This window comes from Chamaea fasciata, unplaced genomic scaffold (genome assembly GCF_029207755.1).
Source record: "Chamaea fasciata isolate MVZ Bird 193981 ecotype frontalis unplaced genomic scaffold, bChaFas1.0.hap1 SCAF_9, whole genome shotgun sequence".
In the NCBI taxonomy this organism is placed as follows: domain Eukaryota; kingdom Metazoa; phylum Chordata; class Aves; order Passeriformes; family Sylviidae; genus Chamaea; species Chamaea fasciata.
Genome location: NW_027094094.1, coordinates 32,517,918 through 32,539,156, shown reverse-complemented (window position 1 = coordinate 32,539,156; position 21,239 = coordinate 32,517,918). Strand labels below are relative to the sequence as shown.

General features: G+C 48.8%; 1 protein-coding gene across 2 annotated transcripts; it reads right to left on the bottom strand.

Moving 5' to 3' along the window:
• Positions 1-478: 478 nt before the first annotated feature.
• Positions 479-21,218, bottom strand: TUBGCP2 (tubulin gamma complex component 2). 2 transcript variants are annotated; one of them, XM_066191737.1, is made up of 18 exons: positions 21,189-21,218; positions 19,725-19,897; positions 18,867-18,995; positions 18,385-18,561; positions 15,319-15,478; positions 14,726-14,933; positions 13,917-14,116; positions 13,252-13,441; positions 12,575-12,720; positions 11,735-11,915; positions 10,630-10,810; positions 10,251-10,423; positions 9,074-9,202; positions 8,515-8,635; positions 6,553-6,696; positions 5,982-6,110; positions 5,060-5,223; positions 479-782 (listed from the first exon to the last, which is right to left on the bottom strand). In XM_066191737.1, exons 2-18 carry the CDS (start codon positions 19,872-19,874, stop codon positions 677-679), a joined length of 2,688 nt encoding a protein of 895 aa, XP_066047834.1. In that variant the 5' UTR covers positions 19,875-19,897; positions 21,189-21,218; the 3' UTR covers positions 479-676. The 2 variants fall into 2 exon arrangements, with proteins under 2 accessions (XP_066047834.1, XP_066047835.1); XM_066191738.1 differs by lacking the exon at positions 6,553-6,696.
• Positions 21,219-21,239: the final 21 nt, after the last annotated feature.

The window sequence follows — 21,239 nt, the reverse complement described above, 5'->3', positions numbered from 1 at the left end:
AAGCTGGAGGACCAGCTGCAGGCCATGGAGCACACAGAACCTGCCTCTTCCCTCCAATGGGCTCCGGGAGATCCCTGCAAAGGAGGAGTGAGGGACAGGAAGGACAGGAGCACTCAGTCCTGTGCCCACAGCCGCCACGCATGTCCCCAGGTTCCCACTCTCTGTGTCCCTGGCATGTGCCTTGGTTACCCCTTGTTCCTGGGAGACACTTCTCTTCCTCCCTATACGTACCTGCTCTCAAACTGCCTCAGGCAATGTTTAGATTCCCTGGAACTCCTCTGCTGCAAGTTTGGGGTTGGAAAGGAACTTAAAGATTATCCCATTCCAACCCCCTGCCATGGGCAGGGACACCTTCCACTATCTCAGGTCACTCCCACCCTGTCCAACCTGGCCTTGGACACTTCCAGGGATGGAGCATCCACAATAATTTGCACCCCAAGTTCTGTTAGCAGGCAATATAACCCTGATTTTGTCGTCGTTGTCGTTATTTAATTTATTTTACAACACACAAACACATCATTGTACAACATAGTAAAAAAAAAAACAAACCAAAACACCAACAAAACCCCAAAACATTACAAACATCTGAGGAGAGTGAACACTCCCCCGTGCCCGTGGGCCATCCCCAGGCTGTGTTGGCAGGCCGTGGGGTGGCTGTGGAGGGCAGGGCTGAGGGTCACTGGGCAGGCACGGCCAGGCAGGGCAGCAGCGGCGGCGCCTTCTGGCTGCGCTCGGCCGACATGTGCTCCAGGCGCTCCGTGTAGAACCCGTTGAAGTCCAGCCTGAGGGACAAAACACACTGTGAGCAGGAGCCTCCCCCAGGACACCCAGAGCGAGCTCTGCCCCTCCCGGGATGTCTGGGCTGTGGCATGGGTGCTGGTGACACCTTTTCCGTGGCCATGCCTTGAGAGCAGGCCTTCGACAGGGAGACGTATCAGGAATCCGTCCCAAATACATTGGGAAGGACCAAATGCTCACAGCTCTTCTCCAGACCACACAGAGGTGTCTTATGTGGACAAGGTTTCCTCAGTGTCTGCACCTTTCCAGCCACACCCCAGAACTCCTGAAACCCCAGAGTTTACCAGCACTGGACTCCGGTACTAAATCCCACATGAAATCCACAGAGCACCATGAAATGCTGAGGTTTCCATCCCCACCAACTCCTGGCTAACACCAGGATGCTTCCCACGCATCCACAATTCACCAACACGAGCAACTGGTCAGAAGATGCTCAGCCACAACCACAAGTGACACTTGGAAAAGCCTCTCCAAAGCCCTCAGCACCAGGGATGCCACAATGCCACCTCCCAGACAATCCAGAGTGATGCCAGGCAGCCCCAAGCCTGCTGCGCCCTTCCCGTGGCAGATCCCAAAGCACCCACAGCCAGTGCAGCTCATGCCCTCGTGTGCCCTGGATCACTGAGCAGTCAGTGCAAGCCCGTGAATCACACAAAAGTTACTCTCTCCCTCTCTCAAATTAGGCTGCTCCAGTACCAACTGAATGGGCACAATATTTGAGTTTCATGTTGCTTAACAACCTCACACAAACGGCAACAAATTGTTCCTTGACATTTTTTGGTGCCTGCAGAAAACAGAGCCTCGACAGATGGAATTTGTCTGTTGCTCTCTCCTGGTTGAAAAGCTTTGCATTGCTTTCGCCCTCGAGGAGTTGTACCAGGGAAACCTGACAATGAGGTGACCAAGTTTTGATTCAAACCCAAGGACAGGACTAGTTGCTTTGAGGATTTCTAAAGCTGCTTCATTCCCAGCTCAGTGACTTGCAGATTTTGCTTGGCTTCCCTTTTGGCTGTTTTTAGTTATAAGTGATCCGTGATAACCATTTCTTCAGAACACATGTGGTGCTTCCTCAGCATGTGCTCGCATGGCAGTTTTTTGCTTTGTGGCTAGATTCAGTGGGGTTTGCACCACTTCACATCCTGGTGACCTACTCTCAGTTTCCTCCAAACTGGTAAAGGAAGGATGCCTGATAACCACACTGACGCAGAAGGTTTCTAAGAATCTTAAGCATCTAAAGACTTAACTAATCCTGCTGACAAAGCCATCTCCACTGTAGTTTTACTCCTTCTCACTCCTGGGATGTGTTGGAGTGACTGGAGCATTCCTGCAGTTGCCAGCCCTTTGTCACCACTCCTAAGGGAATGGCTGGAGCTGTGCCAGGGCAAGTTTAGGCTGGAGATCAGGGAAAGGTTCTTCCCCCAGAGGGTGCTGGGCACTGCCCAGGCTCCCCAGGGAATGGGCACGGCCCCGAGGCTGCCAGAGCTCCAGGAGGGTTTGGACAGCGCTGCCAGGGATGCAGAGGGTGGGATTGTTGGGGTTTCTCTGCAGGGACTGGATGACCCTTGTGGGTCCCTTCCATCTCAGGATATTTTCTGATTCTATTCTATGACACACCTCAGCAGGACTTGGGCACACCAGAGATCTGTCACCTGTGAGCTCCTTCAGAGGATGGAAGGATGTTTGATGCCACAAATAAAACGCCTCAGTTACTCAGTACTACAAAATGACTAAGTGTTCACCAGGATCAAATAAATGATGAGCAAGTACCAGAACTGTGAATTTTGTTATTTATCTGACATGTTGATGATCCCTGTTGGAAAGCAGTCCCATTAAAAGGTTATAAAATAGAAAAAAAAAAAGAGTGATATGTCTTGTAAACTCTTCCTTAAAACTCTCTCAGTCAAATATGTTATTTCAGATGGCAAGTGAATATGAATGTCTCCACTCTGCTTCTTGGGTTCCTGTTGCCATAGTGCCCAGGCCTCGAGCCAACAATGCCTCCAACCTGAATGGGAGCTAAATGTCACCTCTGGGCATTCATCGTGGGGCTTCCAGCCTTGAAACCACCCCTGAGCAGCCTATGGGCTTGGAAAGGCAGGGCCTGTGGGCTGTTAACATCCAGTATTTCTGCTGAGGACATGGGGACATCTGGGCTGGCAGGAAAGGTCCAGCAGGTCCAATGTCTTGGTGAAGACTCAAGTGGTCCCAGGGAGTGCAGACTAGGGGGGAACTTGACAGGGATGACAATCCTAAGGACTGGGGCGTGGAAATACGGGAGGGCAAAGCACTCAGGCCCTCCTCTGGGCCTCTGGGTGTAGTCAGCTGAGGTCACCGCCCACAGCATAAACCATGGAAGAAGCACTGCATCCTCTCTATCATCACACTTCTCCTTTCCCCTGAAGCAGGAAGTGCTGCTTGCAAAACCCAACCTCTGTGTATTTGGAAGAACCAGCTGCAGAGGTCTCACAGCTCAGAAGTCACCTGCTGACCCCCCAGTGAGGGCTGTGACCCTGATGGAGCAGCTGGTGGCTGTGGCACCCTGGGCAGGACGCAGAGCCAGGCCTGGGGGGCAGCACCAGCTCATCCCACTATCCTGGCACGTGTGTGACATTCACACCATGACAAGAGCAGGTGATTTGGTCTCCAACACTGTGTTGGTCATGTCCTGTGTGCCCTGGGATCGTGGAGTGAGTTGCCATCAAGTTGTCCTGAATGGAGCACCATGAACAAGCCCCTCCGTTAGAACTTGTACTGGAGATGGAAAAAATGTTAAAAAAAGGATAAAGGAGGAAGGAGGGCTGGAGCACGGAGGAGCAGTAAATGCTCCTGCCTCAGTGACTCAACTGCTTGTGGTCCCAACCCCTAAAACAACGCTGAGTCTGCTCCTGTGACACCCAGGAGTGATGGCAGCCAGGGAAGAGTGAGAGCTTAATCCTGCCAGCCTTTCCCTACAGACGGATCCTGCCTGTAACCTACAACAGCCTGATGACAATCAACTGGGATGTCCAGCTCAGACACATGGAGGGTGACATAAAATGTTGAGAAGCCACACCAGCCTTTCCCAAAAGGTCCTGCAGAGATTTGGCTGTCCCGGTTAGTCCTGAAAGGAACAACCACCAATTGTGCAGCCTGCACTCACAGCCACACAAACAGTTTTTTGGAGAAATTCCGAGATAAGGAGAAGACCTCTGACTCTGGTCACTTCAGAGATGGAGCAAACCAGAGTTTTTAGGGCTGTGTAGAAGGGGTCCTCACCTCAATTCCCATTTCAGGGACTCAGCATCAGCCACAGGGGCAGTTCTGGTGGCTGGAAGTTCGTCCTCTGACAGGGGATGGAAGCAGGAGAGCCCAGAACACCAAGCAGCCCTGGGGCACTGCCAGGGACTGTGCAAACCTGTGGCAGTTGCTGGACATGAAGTTCCCAGAAGAAAAGGACAATTGGAAGCACAGTCCCCTGTGGGAATTCTTCACCTAACTAAGTACCAGGAATCCTGACAGCCCTGTCAGATGCTGTCAGAAACGGCACCAGGAGGGGAAAACAATCTCCTTAAAAGCATTCCTGAAACATTTCCTGTCTCTCTGCTTTCAGGTGTAGCAGATCTCAACAGAGGTGTGAGGGTTCTCAGCCAGCCATAAAAGATATCCAGTACGGATTGGACAGGGAACAAAACTTCTATTTTTTTTTTAATTGAAAAAGCAACACAGCGGTTATAAACCCAACAGCAAAACTTCCATCTGCTCTCTCTCTCCCCCCTCTATCCTGTGTACCTGACTTTTATGTATTTCTGAAGGAATTCTGATTTCCAAGAAGCTGCCTATTTAAATAAATGCAATATGGGAACTTTAAGTAGAAGTCCACATAACAGAAACACAAAATTCACTTTCTGATCAAACCTTTGTGTGATTTTTTTTCATCTTCCAATACTTATGCTATATTTGGAAATTGGTTTGGAAATTCACTGTCTCCACAGTGAGACAATTCCCAGGAAAACTAACACTACATTTACAGTATTAATGGACAAATTTCACCTAATTCAAAGGCATGTGTTTTGGGGTTTTTCTAAAGCTTTGAGTTGAAATGCAAAGCAGAATGGTCTGGGCTGGAAGGGACCTCAAAGACCATCTCGTTCCGACACCCTCCTCTAGTCCAGGCTGTTTAGAGCTCCTAAATACACACATTTCTCAGTTGAAATGGGCATTTCCTGAGCTGAATCTGGGACCCATGGGAGGGGAAGTCACAGACAGAAAAGGCCTGGCTCACCTGTAGATGATGTTGAGCATGCTGTGCTCGCAGTCATTGGTGCTGTACACGCTCAGTTTGTCCAGCAGGTCCAGCAGATGTGTGGAGAAATTGCTGTCAAACTTGTTGATGGTGGCTTCAAAGCCAGATGTGAGGTGCAGGTTGTCAGCGTGCTCTGCTAAAAGCTGCCAAGACAAAAGCAGAGTGGCCCCATGTGTTTGCTGATCTGCCCTTGCCAAGGGGCTGCAATTACGGCTGCAATTATTCCCTCCATCCCCTGACCCGCTCAAAAATACTGCCAGCAAACTTCACAGTTGCTCAGCCTCTGAAATAAACCTTTGAAAGTCCTTGGTAGTTAAATGCCCTGCTGTGCCCAGCCTGGAGAAGCCCAGAGTAGATCCCAGCTGAGTTATCCACAAATACATGCTGCCATTGCTCATTTCCAAGCAGCAGGAAAAGCCAGTAGGCAGAAAATGACAGGCTGTGACCTGTGCAGCTCTGTGACTGCAGTGGTGATGCAGATGTGTTCCAGCAGGGCTTCCAGAGGGACAGGAGGATCTGCTAACCACAAAGCAAATCCCCTGTGCGTTTAGACAGAGAAATATGGACAAGACAGATCCCCCAGGTATGAAAGCCAGGGGCTGCAAAGAGCCCTGCTTACACTCTGGGAATGGGAAAGTGCTGGCATTTCAGAAAGCCTGGACGTGGCTCTGCACAGCTGAAAACACAAGTAAAAACTCATAAAACCAGCGCAGGGACTGCTGTGGGAGACGGTCTTCAAAGCGGACTTTGAGAACTCCAGCAGCGCTCCGCACCGCCCACAATTCCACAAAGATTGTGCTTTTTGGGGCCAGAGGTGGTCTAGAAACCAGGAAGGGCTATCTGCAAGTGGCCACTGTGGTCAGAGTGGCAGCCAGCCCCAGCTGTCTTCCCCATATCCCACCTTGTTGGTCAGCTTCTTCTTGGCAGCCTCCTCAGCGCGCTCCTCCTCGGTGGGCGGGCCCAGCATGGTGCCGTGCTCCAGGGTGAGCCTCTCCATCTCACTGTCCAGCTTCATGCTCTGGGTGAACCTCTGCCAGGGGCACAGCGTGGGGGACACGGTTACAGCCTGTTCCTGCCCTTGGGGCAAAGCACGAGGCTCAGTTCTGCCCACCCCAGCTCCCAGGAAAGCTGACTCTGGGACTGGATTCAGCCTGCTTATACACAGATCTGCCTGAACCCGCTGGAAAGTGGGTTTTAGGAACGCTGTGGGCTCCCTGATGCTGGCTGGAATGTGCCCATCACCTCACCCTCCAGAGAGGGTCTCTACAGAGCACTACAGCTTACGTCTCAAGGGAGGGAATTTGGTCCATATGAACCTGACCTCAACATGGAATAAGGAAAATTTTGTGGAGTAAGAAGCCACAGAAACCATTTGGGAGAGGGTGTGAGCTGTCAAGCCCTAAAGCTGCTGACAGAGGGAACAGAGGCAAGTCCACGTGGGGCTGGCAAAGGCATGGGGAGGCTGCACACACCTGCATGCAGTTGGTGAACATGACACACACAGACATCAGCTTGGAGAAGATCTTGAGCAGCTCCGGGTTGGTGAGCATGCAGTCCTTCAGGCAGTTGTCTAGGAAGCTCGTGTGGTGGCTCAGGACATCGTCAATGTTGGATGCCTGTGACAGGAGAGCCCAACAATGACAAACCAAATGTTCCATCCCAGCACTCTGCTTCTGACAGGGACCTCTCAGAGTGAGAAACTCCTCGGGTACCTCCCAGAAACACCCCGAGATGGAGACTGCATCTGCACTACTGCCTTCAACAGCCCCTCACAGGCTTGAAACCTTTGATTTGTCACATCATCTCTCCACAAATCATGCTTGTTTAAATCACCCAAGCCCTCCCCTGGAAAGGATGGAGTTATCTGCTTTATGAACTAGCATTTCCTTTGTTTCTAAATCTGTTTGTCATGGCCACTCCCACCTTCACAACCTCAGTGAAGTCAGAGGAAAAAAGAGGAAAAGAGAAAAACGAATCGAAGAATCTTAAATATCAATAAACTTATCATTAAAACATACAGACTTATTCAGGAGCCAATAAAGAACTGGGGCATGCAGTGTTGTGAGGATTCTGTAAGATTTTTGTTCATCTCTGCTACTCCAACAGGCTGTTTCAGTCTTGAGTTTTAAATGACAGATCAAAACTCCCTCACTCTGCACAGTTATGGGACGTGCTGAAGCTCAGAACACAAATCAAGCTCAGGAAAGAACCACAGGACAAAAACTGCCACAGCATCCCCACTGCTCCAGCAGGACCAGTGCAGGAAACCCCTCCCAATCCCTTTAAGCTACTGCAGAACAGGGATAAATGCAGCTTTCCAATGCAATGAAGATGATGATGAAGTTGTGTTGATGAAGACGATGTTGTGAAGATGAAGATGCCAGCTACAATTTTAAGAAGAGAGCACCTTAGCTTCAAGTGAAAATGTGACAAATAAAATGCACCATAAGGGTCTACATGAGATCAGTGAGGATCTTCCTTTTCCCCCTTAAAATACAAATGAAAGGAGGAAACAGGGAGAGGATAACTTCAACAACGGCCTCCATGCAAGTAAAGTAAACTGAGTGATGCATTTTGCCAACCTAAACTTGCAACAAAATGAAGAAATGAGTACAATTCCCAGATTATCCAGGAGCTTGACTTATGAACCCTTCTAATTCAGAAGTTCTTGCCAAGAACATGCAGAGACACTCACAATCCTAGACCTGCTCCCTCCTCTGAATTCTCCAGAAAAAAAAACTGTGACAGGACATCCAGAAATGTTGGTTAGCTGACCCCAAAACAACTCCTCAGGGCACAGTAAGAACTAAGGCAGGATCAGTTGATGCTGAAGATCCATGAGGGCCATCAGGCAGCTGACAAGAGAGCTGATTGCAGGGGTGTTGGGTTGTTTGGTACCTCAGATGAGTGTTTTACAGGGTGTAAGAGGAAAAAGATGTGCAACTGAGAAGTGTCTGATCGCAGGGTGCTAATAATAGTAATAATAATAATACTAATAATAATAATGGCCTTTTTAATACCAAACATTCCCAGCATGCCAGTCCTTGGCAGCTTCATGGCAGGGAAAGCACAGGCTCTGCTTCTAAGAGCACTGTAACTCAGCCAAGGAAGCAGCTGGAAATGCCTGGACTGGTTCGTGATCTTTGCACTCTGCATCTACCTTCCTTTTCCACAGCTCTCTTTCTCCTGTGTATGGGAATGTTGAGCAGAACCTGCTTTTACATAACAGGGAGCAGAGTGTGAGCTGGGCAGAGACAGGGGGATGCAGCGCAGGAAAGGGATGTATGACTAATCAAGCAGAAAGGTGGTGCAAAACAGCAGCACTCTGCAACGTGGCAGGAACAGCAGCTCTCAGATATTTAAATGCCTCCAACAAAATCAACAGACACCTGCAGCCACTGCAATTAGGAATTACGTTTGTGAACTTCACTCACCAGCTTCAGGTTCTTCTCCAGAATGTGCCATGTTGGCTCCATCACTTCAAACATCATGTAATACTGGATATTCTGCACAAAATTCAGCATCCGCTGCCGCAGTGTGAAAGCACCAGCAAACCTAGGGGAGAAATCACACCCACACAGCTCAGAGCTAGCAAATGCCACGGAGAACTATCACCAGGCTTGCACAGCCAAGCAGAGCTAAATATTTCTGTCCTAGCAAATGCCTTGCTGCAGTGTGAGAGGGATTATATTCACTGCAAACCATCTCTGATTATTTTCCAGGGCTTTTCCTCAATTAGTAGGAGTCAGAGTTTTGAACCCGTCATAGATTTTAATATTTGCTTATATAAAACTAAAATTTTGATATTAAATATTAAAGCAACTTAACAAACAATACTGAGTGAAACTAAAATGTTAAAAATTGGCATCTCTAAGCCTGTAAGACATCTGAAAGGATCTTTTTCACTCAGTATTGTCTGGGCTATGTCTTGAGGCACCTAATTAGCAAGAAGGAGACCCAAAACTGAAAACAACAACAACAAAAAGGCTGTACCACTTAGCTGAATGCAGGGAGAATTGCTTGGCTGTCTTATTGCTGATCCAAACGTTGCACAGCTGCCTTTCCACGTGCTTGCAGTAGAACATGTGTCTGAAAAGCATCTGGTACCTTGTCAGTGCTTTCCTGGAAAGAAAGAAGCCCATGCAGATGAAGGCCTGTCCTGATTGACAGACTAAGCTGTGAAGGCTGAGGCTGCTCAGAGGTAAAGAGACTTTACACAATATGTTCCTCACGCCCTCAGACGCGCGCGGAGCTGCGCTGAACCGAAGCGAGAGAGTCACATTTGCAACCATCCTAAAGAACTCCTCTCCAAGGAGACCCTCCTCCGTACTTCCTGCCAGCGGGTACATCACCAGCCTCCTGAATTCCCTCCAGCTCCATGCAGGGGTCACTCACACAGGGGCTGGGAGAGACGGTTCAGAGACTGTGGTCTTGTACCCACCGCGCTAAGGCTGCGATGGTCACCCAAGAATTCATCGGGATTTTAGAATTCACCCAAGAATTTAGCAAGATTTTCCAAAAAAAGGGGAGGAAAAGCTGTAACCAAGCTACAGGCAGCATTACCCCACCAGCAATGCACTGTCACAAGCAGATGGGGCTGCTTATTTATAGCTCCGGGACTGGATTCAGGTCTGTGCTCAGACACTTTGGCGTAGGTGTCTGCAGAGCTCCAGTCGATACAGTTCAGGAAACCTTACCAAATCCTATTTTCACTTCCATAGCTACCACCAGAGCTAACACACTCCGTCGGGAGGAAGAGACAAAATTCCAAAAGCATCATGCCGTTAGGAAAGTCTCACTGATTCAATGGAATTTTTAGAGGGGAAATTAAGGGAGGAGTTAATTGCTGGCGTTCAGCAATTTGAAATCTGCCACTCTGTTCACGCAATGCTGCTTGTCCCATTTGCTTGTGGCTCACAGAAGTGTTTCTCCAGGGAAACAAGAGGCAAATTCCTGCAGAAAAATGAACCATTCGGTCCCTCACAACTCAGTTAAACACAAAAGAGCCTGTGACAGTAGCAACAGCCTGTATCCTTTGAGTCTGCAACGAGGGATACCAGAAAGTGAGTTTTGTTCTGCTCTCCAGGTTTAAGGAATGTTTGATTCTTGCATGAAAAACCTCTTGTGAGAGTACCTCTTGTGTTTTTCCCTCAGCGGGTTTATGCCTTACCTGTTTATGATGAGGGACAGAGGCCACTTCACAATGTAGTCAAAGGAAAAGGCCTCCAGGCCGCTGAGGGTGAGCTCCGTGGGGTCTGCACTGATGATGGCCTTCTCCTGCTTTGTCTCTATGGCCAACACCCTCAGGAGCTGCGTGATGAGGTCATGGGGCATCAAGTCGATCTGTAAGGGAAGAGCAGGACAAAAATGAAGCCACAGGACACCCGCAGCTACTGTGGAACAACAGGCAGGGTGCCCATGGTCAGAGTCACTCTCCGGTCGTCACACCAACCTAGGAAGCAGCAGGTTCTCACAGGCATACAGATCTCCTGAACCATGGCAGGCCTTCTGCTCAAAGGCAATTATCCTCTGCTTCTGCCCATTCTCACCTTTAAATCATCCTTGAAGGGATCAGTGTTGGCCGTGCTCATTCTCAGGGCTAATTCCAGCAGAGCCTCCAGCCTCGTCGTTATGATGTCATCTACAGGCTTCTTAAGTTCCTCCTCTGTCAGATCCATGAAGTGAACAAAAAAGTCCCCTTGATCCATCAGGAAATAGTGTTTTATAGATCTGCTCAAGAAAACAAAGGGACAATTGATTACTTTTCTGAAAGCCCAGGTTAATCCATATCAAACCTAAAGGAACAAATGCAATCAATTCAATGAGCCTGCGGGGTTTGATCACAAAATGTTTCTCTTTCTGGAGAGCACACAGCCATAAATAACCAGTTTGGAGACTAGTCTTTTATGGATGACTCCTCCTCCCTACCTCCTCAGTCAGGACACTTCCGTGCAGTCAGATCAGGGCTGCTGCTGTTCTTTTTTTTTTGCCTAGAAAAATGCAAAATAAACCCCAGGGGTGCTGGGTGCGGGCTCCTACTGCTGTCCTGAACAACTTCCCAATCTCCTCCAGCTGAGGGGCAGCTGTAATTCTGAGCAGAATCCTGGACTCCTCTCAGTGAACAAATATCTGTGCTGATTTTTTTTAAAGTCCAGCAGACTTTTGCTGGAACAGGACACATCAACTTTGATTTTTACCTGGCACCAGGGAGAGTTACCTGCGGTGGGCACGGAGCTTGGAAGTAGCTCTGAGGTGAGCCTGAGGATTAACCAAGTGCCTGGCCAGAGATCACACATGATAGCTGCAGGCTTTGGAACAGAAATAGGAGCACAGCCGTAACACAGTGTGGCTCCAGACTCCTGATCTGACTGGGCTAGACAAAGCCCTGACTTAGTTTTTGCAACAGCCTTCCAAGGAAGCTGGACCACAGACCCGCAGACATCTTTCCCACTCAACATTTCTATCATTTTAGATTTTTTTTTTTTACCCCCTCTTCAGGGAAAAAACCCCGAATCTTGGTTTTTAGGTCAACTTTTCTAAATGGAAATAGAGAACACCTTGGTAATATCCCAAGAGAACAGAGCTAACTTCAAAAATTTATGTGCTTTAGCAGAACCAATCTTTTTATCACGCATTTAGTAAAATAAATCCAACCTTAGGTGAGCCACTAGCTCTTTCTCCTCCATCAGGAAGTCCAGAAGAACTTTGCTGGCATAGTTATATGCTTTTTCTATTTGTTCCACATAGGCTCTCTCTTTTAAAGTGTAGATGACCTCTTTAGCCACAGGGCAGGTGACATCTCGCCCACATTCCCGCACAACATTTAAATATTTCCCTGAAATTAAAAAGAATTTTTAATTTGATTTAATTTAATTTAATTCCCGTACTCATCCCTGCTGCATAGCCAACAGGGAAAACTTCTACACCACTCCCTTCAAGAGGAAGATTTGCTGAGAAATGTTCACACTACATTGTGCTGAAAGTTGGAAGAGATTTAGGCACCTTTCAAAAGATAATACAGAATCTTAAAATAGGCACCTGGTATCACATTTAAGGAGACTTAGAAATGGTTTTGTTTCCCAGTGGTGACAAAACATCTCTGCAGGTGGCCTGAAGCTCTGCAGATCTGTTGCTCTGCTTCACAAGTCACTTTTGGAGGACTTTGTACAAGGGTAAGAGGTCAAATGCTTAAATTAACGCTCAGACCGTCAAATCTCAGCTGCCAAGCTCCATTCAGATAGAAAACCTACCCACAAAACAGCAGTGACAGACAGCTCCCCTTGCTGCTGGGCTCCTGTGCTGTTTTATTTATAGGATTTGGGGCTCTTTTTAAATCTGACTCTTCTATTGCTCTCAATCCAGCTGGACAACCCCATAAAGTGACAAGGCATGGTGACAATTTCCTTTCTCTTGACACAAGACCAGGTGACATTTTCTTTCTCTTGACACAAGACCAGCTCATCTCAAGGCTCCTCTCACAGCAGAAGCACCTACCTGTGCTTAGGATTTTGTCAGCCATTTTCTGCAAGAAGGAGGGAATCTGTTGCTGAACAACGGTATATCTCTGATCCCAGTACTTGTCATTATAGTCCTCCTGAATCTTCTCCTTTTGCAGCTCATGCTCCTCCACCATGAACTCACTGAACAGTTAAAGCAGATGTTTAGGGGCAGGAAGTGGCACAATGAGGATTACTTTTTTTGACCTGCAAACTGGTAATGGGATCTGTCAGAAATAAGCTCTCATGAGGACACATCCAATCAAGAACTGAAATGAGTCTGTTTGTGAAGCAAGAGGAAAAGCACTATGCAGTGTCTCTGATCATCTGCAATGAGAAACAGAATTTTACAGGGTCCATTAAAAAAGGCTAAACATTATCTGTTTGTCAGTGCAGGGGTGAGGAAACTGGCCTTTGTCCACCTTCTCACCAGCAGAAAGGCAGTGATTTCAGGTATTTTACCTGCAGCTTTGCCCCCACCTTAGGATTCTGAAAATGTGGGAAACAGAAATGCTGCATAAACTATCAAATACAGCAAGATACTTCAAATGACTCTACAAAAGCCAAAAAAACTTGAGAGGGTTGTTTCAGCCCCCTGGGCAATGCAGACTCGACAGAGCAGATCAGTATTTCTGAAGTTTTGCATTTCATTTCCATTGCTTAACTGTTCTTTACCTGTATGGATCATTAATGATGCCTCTGTATATCCACTTCTCCAGGATTTCAAAGTAAGGCACGCTGGCTGCCTTGGTTAAATACAGGCACAGCTCCTGGGCCTGGCTGTCCCCCGTGTAATTGAAAGTCTTGTCGTGGAGCAAGCTCAGCGTTGATCCTCCCATACACTCACCCTTATCCACAGAAGTAGCTGGAATTTCAAAAGACCAATATAAGACACTTAAATCCTGAAAAGTCCCGAAACAAAACCCTAAATGGTCCCCAGACTGGACATGACCCCCTGAGCAGCCTGTGTAGCTGTAAGCAAGGGGCTGGACTAGGAACTTCCAGGGGTTCCTTCTGGTCATACACCCACACAGAGCTGGAGAGGAGTTTGGAAAGGAGCTGAGGAGAGGCAGCAGCGGTGGATACAGCTGATGGGAAGGGCAAGGGCTGTGAAGGCAAAAGGCACAGAGGTGCCTCCTGACAGCTCCAAAGGCACACTCAGCCGTAGAACATGAATGCTCTTCTCCAGAAGTGGTGCAGTGTCCTCACAAATACAACTCCCCTGGGCTTTCTTCTTTAATAAAGAAGGAAATCAAAATGAGACATGCCCTGCCTATTTGGCTGCCCTGCACAGTTCTCACAAGCTGCCAAAATGTAAGGACTGTGTTTTGGAAATTTACCCAGTGAAGCCAGGATCTCCAGGGTCCTCATTGTGGGCTGGATGTAAAACCACAGCTTCTGCAGTGACAGAAGGCCCTGCCTCTGAAGATGCTCCAGCTGGGTAATTAATATCATGTATTCCTTGATTAGAGTCCGCATGGCCGCAGCCAGAGCATGATTGACCTGTCCATACTCAAAGGAAGACTTCTCCTCTATAAACCTGTACAAAGCAAAATGAAAACTCTTTTTAGGGCAATGTAACTTGCATAATTTTCAGGAACCTTTGCCTTCAGGACACTGTGCATGCACACCAGTAGATCCCGTGCTGGAAAGCGCACTGATCCCTCTCCCTTATTTCCCACCCCACACTTCCTAGAAAGGAAAGCTGTGGGAAGATGTTTCCTCTCCAGCCACAGGGGAACTAGAACTATTTGTAAAAGCACTGTGTAGAAAGTGAGAACCAGCACACAAAGCTTCTCTCAGTCCTGGATGCCCAGAGGGGAGCAAAAAGCAGGAAATAGGAAGAAATTCCTAGCAGAGTAGGAAGGGAAGCCAGAACAGGCAGATATATCCTAACTGCATTTTACCTGAAGTTACCAAGGCCAAGGCTGGAAAGAACAAAGGTGTGTGAATAAAAAAAGCGAACTGGCAGCACAGAGGAAAAACGCAGCAAAAGAAATGCAGCTAAAACTGACCCGAATAAATTGTCACTCGTTTTATACCTCACCCCCTGTAGTTTAAAAAAAGCAGGGAAGTTAACACCTGCACAATGGCAGATTCTCTGTTCTCACAGGAGAGCCTCCTCCCCCGACAAAAGCCAGCTCGGTACCTGGTGACAGCAGAGTAACTTGCTGCCACAGGGAGAATCCTGGTCACCAGCTCCTTGATGGACAAGTCCAGGTTTGGATCGAGGGAAAAGGCTCGGCTCTGTCTGCCCACCAAGGCCTGGGCTGTGATGTACCTTCCATCCACGCCAATCAGAACGTACAGCAAGTCCTCCACGATCATGGATTCCTGGGAGGCTAATGGCAAAGTGCCTGTTTTCCAAAGAGGAGACAAAAGAAGGACAGAATGTGCCATCATCCACCCGTTTCAGGCTCGTACCTTGCCTTCCTGGAGAACAGAATCCTTTGCTCATTTATACCCAAATCCGGGAGACAGGATCAGACATCCAACACCTGTGGCCACAGCTCCTGCTGCTGATCCTTCCACCCAAAAGGGCCCAGTTACTTCCAACACCAACAACTTCCCCAACCTCCCTGCCACCAAAATATTTCAATACCCAGAGAACAGCTCAAATACAGCCACAAAGGAAAAAAGGTGCCACGAGCCAAGTTTTGCTGAGTGTGAACATCTGAACAGCATTTCTGAATGAGAACAAAACACTACAGATTAATGCAATTTTCCCTGTGTTTCACGTACCTATTGGTACTGTTGTGTCAGTGCTCAGACTGGTGCCAATTAAGAAATCCCCAATAAGTGCAGGTCTCTCATACACCCAGGATGGAAATACTGGAATGGGCTGACCAGAATTCTTCTTGTTCTGCTTATCCCGGAGGATTTTTCGTGTGAGCTCAAGAGGCTGTTGGAAAAGGAGAGAGAGAGAGGGAAAGAAAGGAAAAAAACCAGGAGACTTTCAGAAGTCCAAGAAATATTTAATTTCAAGGAGAATTTATCGATGGACTTGAGAACAGAAAGCAGAATAACTGGTATTTCAGTAGCATGGTGTAGGGTTTCATTTCCCAGTACCACTTTGTCTATTTGCCCCACTGCTGCAAAAACCACGTATTTTTTTTATTCATTTGACCTTTTAATGTGGGGGTATATCAAATAATGCCTTTCTGCATCTGTCCACACTGGCCTGGGTGCTGGGGCACACCCATGGAAGCAGAATGGGGACATGCACAGCCACCAGGCAGTGGTTGTGCTTTGGAGAAAGCACCACATGAAAGCAGCAAACTCCTTCCAGAAGCACCAACATCCCATTCCAGGGGCATTGAACACCTCTGAACTCAATGCCAAATGCAACCCAGACAAATCCACCCACAGAGAGCTGGAAAATGGTGGAGCTTTTTGCTCTGAGTGGGAGTTGGCGAAGGAAGTGAGCTCTTGAAGACTGAAAGACTTTCCACCCCCGGCTCTGACACTAAAATAAATGGAGTGCAAGATCAATCATCAGCTGTGGAAGCTTGTGAGATGCACAACCTACATGAACATTTGGAGCCCCAAGTGCACAAACACAGGGCTGATGAAGGCCCTTTCTGAAACTCCACAGATGTGTGTGTGTGAAGAGGGATATGCACAGGCTCATTTTACTTTCTTATTTACATCATGTGTGGGTGATCTGCTAAAAGGACCTTGATTTCCTCTGCTCCCCTAACAGAACTGGGACTTTCATATGGAGGAATAGGAAGCCTCAAGCAAGCTCCCAGCAATTCAAAGGACAGCTAAACCCCACATGAAACCGCAAACCTCAGCTGGCTGTATGAACATGTCCTGCTTGGGAGAAGGGTAGCCACCAGCAGGTCTTCCCAAATGGCAGGCAGGAAAAATTTCTTCACTGAGAGAGTGAAGAAATCATTGGAATCATTGGAACAAGCTCTCCAGGGAAATGGTGGTGTCACCACCTCTGGAAGTGTTCAAAACACGAGCAGAAATGGCAGTTGGGGACGTGGTATTGTGGGCATGGCGATACTCAACCCAGACTCTCTGATTTTATTCTGTAACAAGAGGCAGGGCACTTCTGTTGCAGTTCAATCAGCTCTAGTGTGACTTTGTTAACTGGCAGAGGTCAAAAAAGTCAACATTTTGGCTGTAGAGGACACATCCACCTGAAAGGGAACACTTTAACTTTCCCCACCTCGATGAATCCTGGACCAAAACTGGTCCAAGCAGTAACTCCAATCACTGCACGATCTGTCTGACAGTGCCAAGCAGTCCCAGGGCAGATGGCACAGCACTTGTGGCACTGGTGACAAAGCACACGTCTCAGGGGCATGAATCATCTCCTCTCTGCGACTCGAAGCTGAGGTCACTGTCACCACAGGCTTCAACAACAGCCTGGAGAAAACCCCCAGGGCTGAGAACACAGCCCTCAGGTGGCACCTCAACACCCCTGGCACAGGGTGGCAGCTTGCCACTGGCATGCTGAGGAACCTGCATCTGACATCTCGAGCAATGGCAGTGCCAACACATGTGGAGGGAGATGAAGGGCTCGTCTCTGAGGTCCGTAAACACTTCCAGCTCCATTTGTGACCGTCACAGACAGAAGATCTGTGTCAGAGGCTGAGCAAACCTAACACTTCCCAGGAATGTCCTCCTGTCCCAGCTCTTACTGCCCCAACAGGCCCGAGCACCAGCCCATCAGGGCCTTTTGAGACAGTTCCAGCTCTTAAAGTCTGAAGAGACTACAAATGGAGCAGCAGGGAAGCACAAATCTTGGCTTGTGATGGCATTTCAATCCCTCTGGCTGTGAACTGCACATCCCAGAGAACGGCACTTCCAGGTCTTTCCTCTTTTAGCAAGTTCACACATAAATCCTGTTAAGAAGATCAGTTATCTCGCTGGAAATTCATCTTCCCCTCATGATCTAAATCACCCACTTGACTCAGATTGTCTGTGAAGGATCTGGATGAGTCAGGCCCAGTGTCTGCGCAGTATTTCAGTGTATGTGGGACAAGGCTGGTCTCACCACTGCTGACAGGGTGAGGGGTTGGACCCTTTGTTTAGGATTTGAGTTCTCCTCCACAATCACATTTATGTAGGGTCCTTCAAGCCCAGAGACCCAAAGCACAGGACATGGGAGGTCCCTCCGTCTTGCTGTTGAGGGCCTGAAGTGATCTGAGGCTTGTCCCCTGTTGGATTTTGCTGACCAGACATGAGAAGGCACTACGGACCCCTGAGCATCTTTTCCTCTTTCTCCTCTGTCCAAAGAACTCTCCATACACTGCTGCCCTTCTGCCTCCTGCAGCCAAAATATCCTTACCTTGATCCATGAGTTTCTCACCACGTTTTTTTTCCCTCCCTGCTCTGTTTGTAAGGTCAAGCTACCACAGCACAGTTTTTTATACAAATAATGACAGGAAACAGAAATTGGGATTTAAGGAATAAATTGCCCTTTTGCACTCTGACCTCACAACCTACTGCTGCTAATGAAATGTTTAACTGTTTGCTAAGCCTGTGTCTTCAGCTGGTTTTCTTCTTCCTTTCTGTCTTTTCCATGATGCCAACTTGCTCCAAGCCCTGTCCAACTTGGCCTTGGACACTTCCAGGGATGGAGCAGCCACAGCTGCTCGGGGCAGCCTGGCCAGGTTCCTCACAGGGAAGGATTTAACTGCGAATTTAACCAAAGAATAACCTCAAAGAATTTAACCTTAACTGACTGGAATAGAAAAAGGCCTCTTTTACTAAAAACAGCACCAAGATTTAATATGATCTGGCTAAGGAAAGGGAAGATTTTTTGCCCAGAGCCTGGGCAGGGCTTTGTACCTGCTGTGTGCTGGAGTTGGCCGTGACACTGCCCAGCTGCTTGCGCAGCTCCTCCAGCTCCTGCAGAGACATCTTGGAAGTGGATGTGGGGATGGAAAAAGTCGTGCTGCTGCTGGTGGCTGCGTTTGCTGCCAGTTCTGCCCTTTCTTTAGCATTTTGCTGCAGGTAGTGGAGTGTCTGTACGTAGACAAAGAAAGAAAAGGTTTTGTGAATGCTGGGCAGCACAGTCTAAAGCAAGAAACACATGACCATACCCTGGCTGTACTGAATCTAACCACAGATCTCCCTGTCCCAGTTTCCCATGTCTTAGTGAATTATATCCAGAGGAGCATAACTCTCAGTAGGGCTTTAATAACTCAGTAAAAGGCAGAACTGGTTATTTGTTGATTTCTACAGATTTCACTGAACTTCACCATCAGCCGTGCTTAAAATCATTGCGCTGCTGCTACTCTTCAACATCCACTTCTAAACAAGGAACCAACCTCTTTGTCTTCGGTGAGTTTGGACAGCAGATAAACTAAAGAATCCAGATGTCTTGTGTTTTTAGACTTCAGCTCATCGTACTTCTTTAAAAAATCTTCAGGAGTTCGAGAAAACTCTGCAATTTTCACCTGTAAAACACCACATTAATATTCACTGGAGTTACAATCAAACTAAAATGGAATTAGAGCAAACACGCAGCTCAGGCTACAAAGATGAGAAGTTTCAGACAGAGTTAGAGACTTCCCAGCACTTAGAGCTTGACTGGTGGATTGCTATTAAAAATGGAAACAAAAAGCAGTCTTTTAGCCATAACAGTATGTCTGGTCATGAGTGCCAGGCTATAACCTCTAATACTTGGGTGATATTGAGAAGAAAAAAAGGCATATAATGCTATAGGTGCTAGTCATATAATTGCATTTTATACAGTTTTCATTTCATCATGCAATCAAAGAACGGTTTGGGTGGGAAGGGAACTTCAAGGTCATCTTGTTCCACCCCCTGCCAGGGGCAGGGACACCTTCCACTATCCCAGGCTGCTCCAAGCCCCATCCAACTCAGCCTTGGACACTTCCAGGAAACCGGGGGCAGCCAAAGCTTCTCTGTGCCAGGTTGCCACGCTCACAGGGAACAATTCCTTCCCAACATCCCACAAAACAACCTCCACCTTGAACATGCCCCCACCCCAGCCCTAACAATCTTCTCCCACCAACACTCACGCATTCTACCTTCTCCCTCCCAGCCTTCCTGCTCCACACCCAGAACCGCCACCCCCGACCTGACCACCCCCTTTCTCCCTCTTCTCCCGGACCCAAGGCCGAGGGGACCGAGCTGTAATTCCCAGCGGAGGGCGGGCAGACCTTGGCGCTGTGGGCGGAGACGTTGGTGGTGACATAGGGCGTGCGGTTCTTCTGCAGCAGCTCGATGTAGACCTCGGCGCCCTCGCCGCCGTGCACCCGCAGCAGGCTCAGCAGCTCGTTCACGTCGTGGTGGATGCGGAACTCGCTCATGCTCCCGGCTCGGGCCGCCGGCCCTGGGGGAGCGGGAAGGAGGGGTTATCCCAACAGGGAAAGCGTCCCGGCCAGGGACACGCTGCTGAGATGTTTGGCTGGGACCAAGGAGGAGGAAGCAAACGGAACAGGGATACTCCTTGGATGGTTTGGGTTGGGAGGGACCTCAAAGCACATCTCATTCTATCCCCCTGCACTGTCCCAAGCTGCTCTAAGCCCTGTCCAACCTGCCTTGGACACTCCCAGGGATGCAGGGCAGCCACAGCTGCTCTGGGCTGCTGCAGCTGGGACAGCTCCAACCAGGAAGACTAAGCCTGGGGGGAATGTCAAGCTGGGGTTGGCCAGCAGAGGATTTTTTCATCTCAGCACTGGTTGGTGTCCTGACAAGCTGACCCTGCTGCTGCTTCTGAAATGACTCCAAAGCAGGTTTTTTTCCCAAGTTCAGGGGTCTTCCTATTCCACTGCCCACTTTACAAACTTCACACAAACCCTGCAGAATATTTAAAGAATAACTTTAATACTGACACAGAAGCCTGAGATGAGCTCAGCCTAAAAAGCACCCTGGTGCTAAAAACACCGAGGTAGTGGGGTCAATCCTGGTATGGGCCATTCACTGAAGAGCTGGACTTGATGATCTTTGTGGGTCTGTTCCAACTCAGAATATCCTGTGATTCTGTACATCCCCGAGTCAGGGATCATAGAAATAAATAAGGAGTTTCATGTGACATCCCGCACAGATTGTATCAAGCAGATACAATCCAGATCCATGTATCAAGCACAGGGACACACTTTTGTTTTGCCAAAATTATGGAATCACTTAGGTTGGAAGGGACCCCTGCAAGCCTTGGTCCAACTCTCCACTCAAAACTGACTCAAATCAGAACAGGCTGTGCAGGGCCCGCTCCTGCCCAAGCTTAAATCTCTTTAAAGGCCCAGGTTCCCCCACCGCTTGGGGCCCTGATCCGACTGGGATTTCCCGCGGGCTGCGGAAGTGCCTGGGGGTCAGGGGTGCAGGGAACGAGGAGATGCTGCGGGAGCCGAGCTGGCTGGGCCGGACACCAGGAGCTGCTGCTGGGGCCACCGGCACAGCCGCGACCCGGGAGACGCGGGCGGGCCGGGGTCAAACCGCGGGGGGATCCCCAGCCCCGGGGTGACCCGACGGGCCCGGGCAGCGTCTCGGCCGCGTCCTGCTCCGCCCCGTCCCACCCTCCATACCCCATACCCCATACCCCATACCCCATACCCCACCATACCCCACCATACCCCACCATACCCCACCCCACCCCATCCCATCCCATCCCATCCCACCCTTACCTGCCCGCCCGGAAGCGCCGCCGCTGGCGCCGGGAAGCGCGCCCTGCGCAT

What these genes read in the sequence shown, in the direction of transcription:
- TUBGCP2 (XM_066191737.1), bottom strand. Translation starts at nt 19,874, where the DNA reads ATGAGCGAGTTCCGCATCCACCACGACGTGAACGAGCTGCTGAGCCTG. An exon ending in TCTCCGCCCACAGCGCCAAG is followed by an intron (nt 18,996 to 19,724) that starts GTCTGCCCGCCC and finishes GGTGTTTTACAG; the next exon opens with GTGAAAATTGCAGAGTTTTC. An exon ending in AGTTACTCTGCTGTCACCAG is followed by an intron (nt 14,117 to 14,725) that starts GTACCGAGCTGG and finishes TGCTTTGTACAG; the next exon opens with GTTTATAGAGGAGAAGTCTT.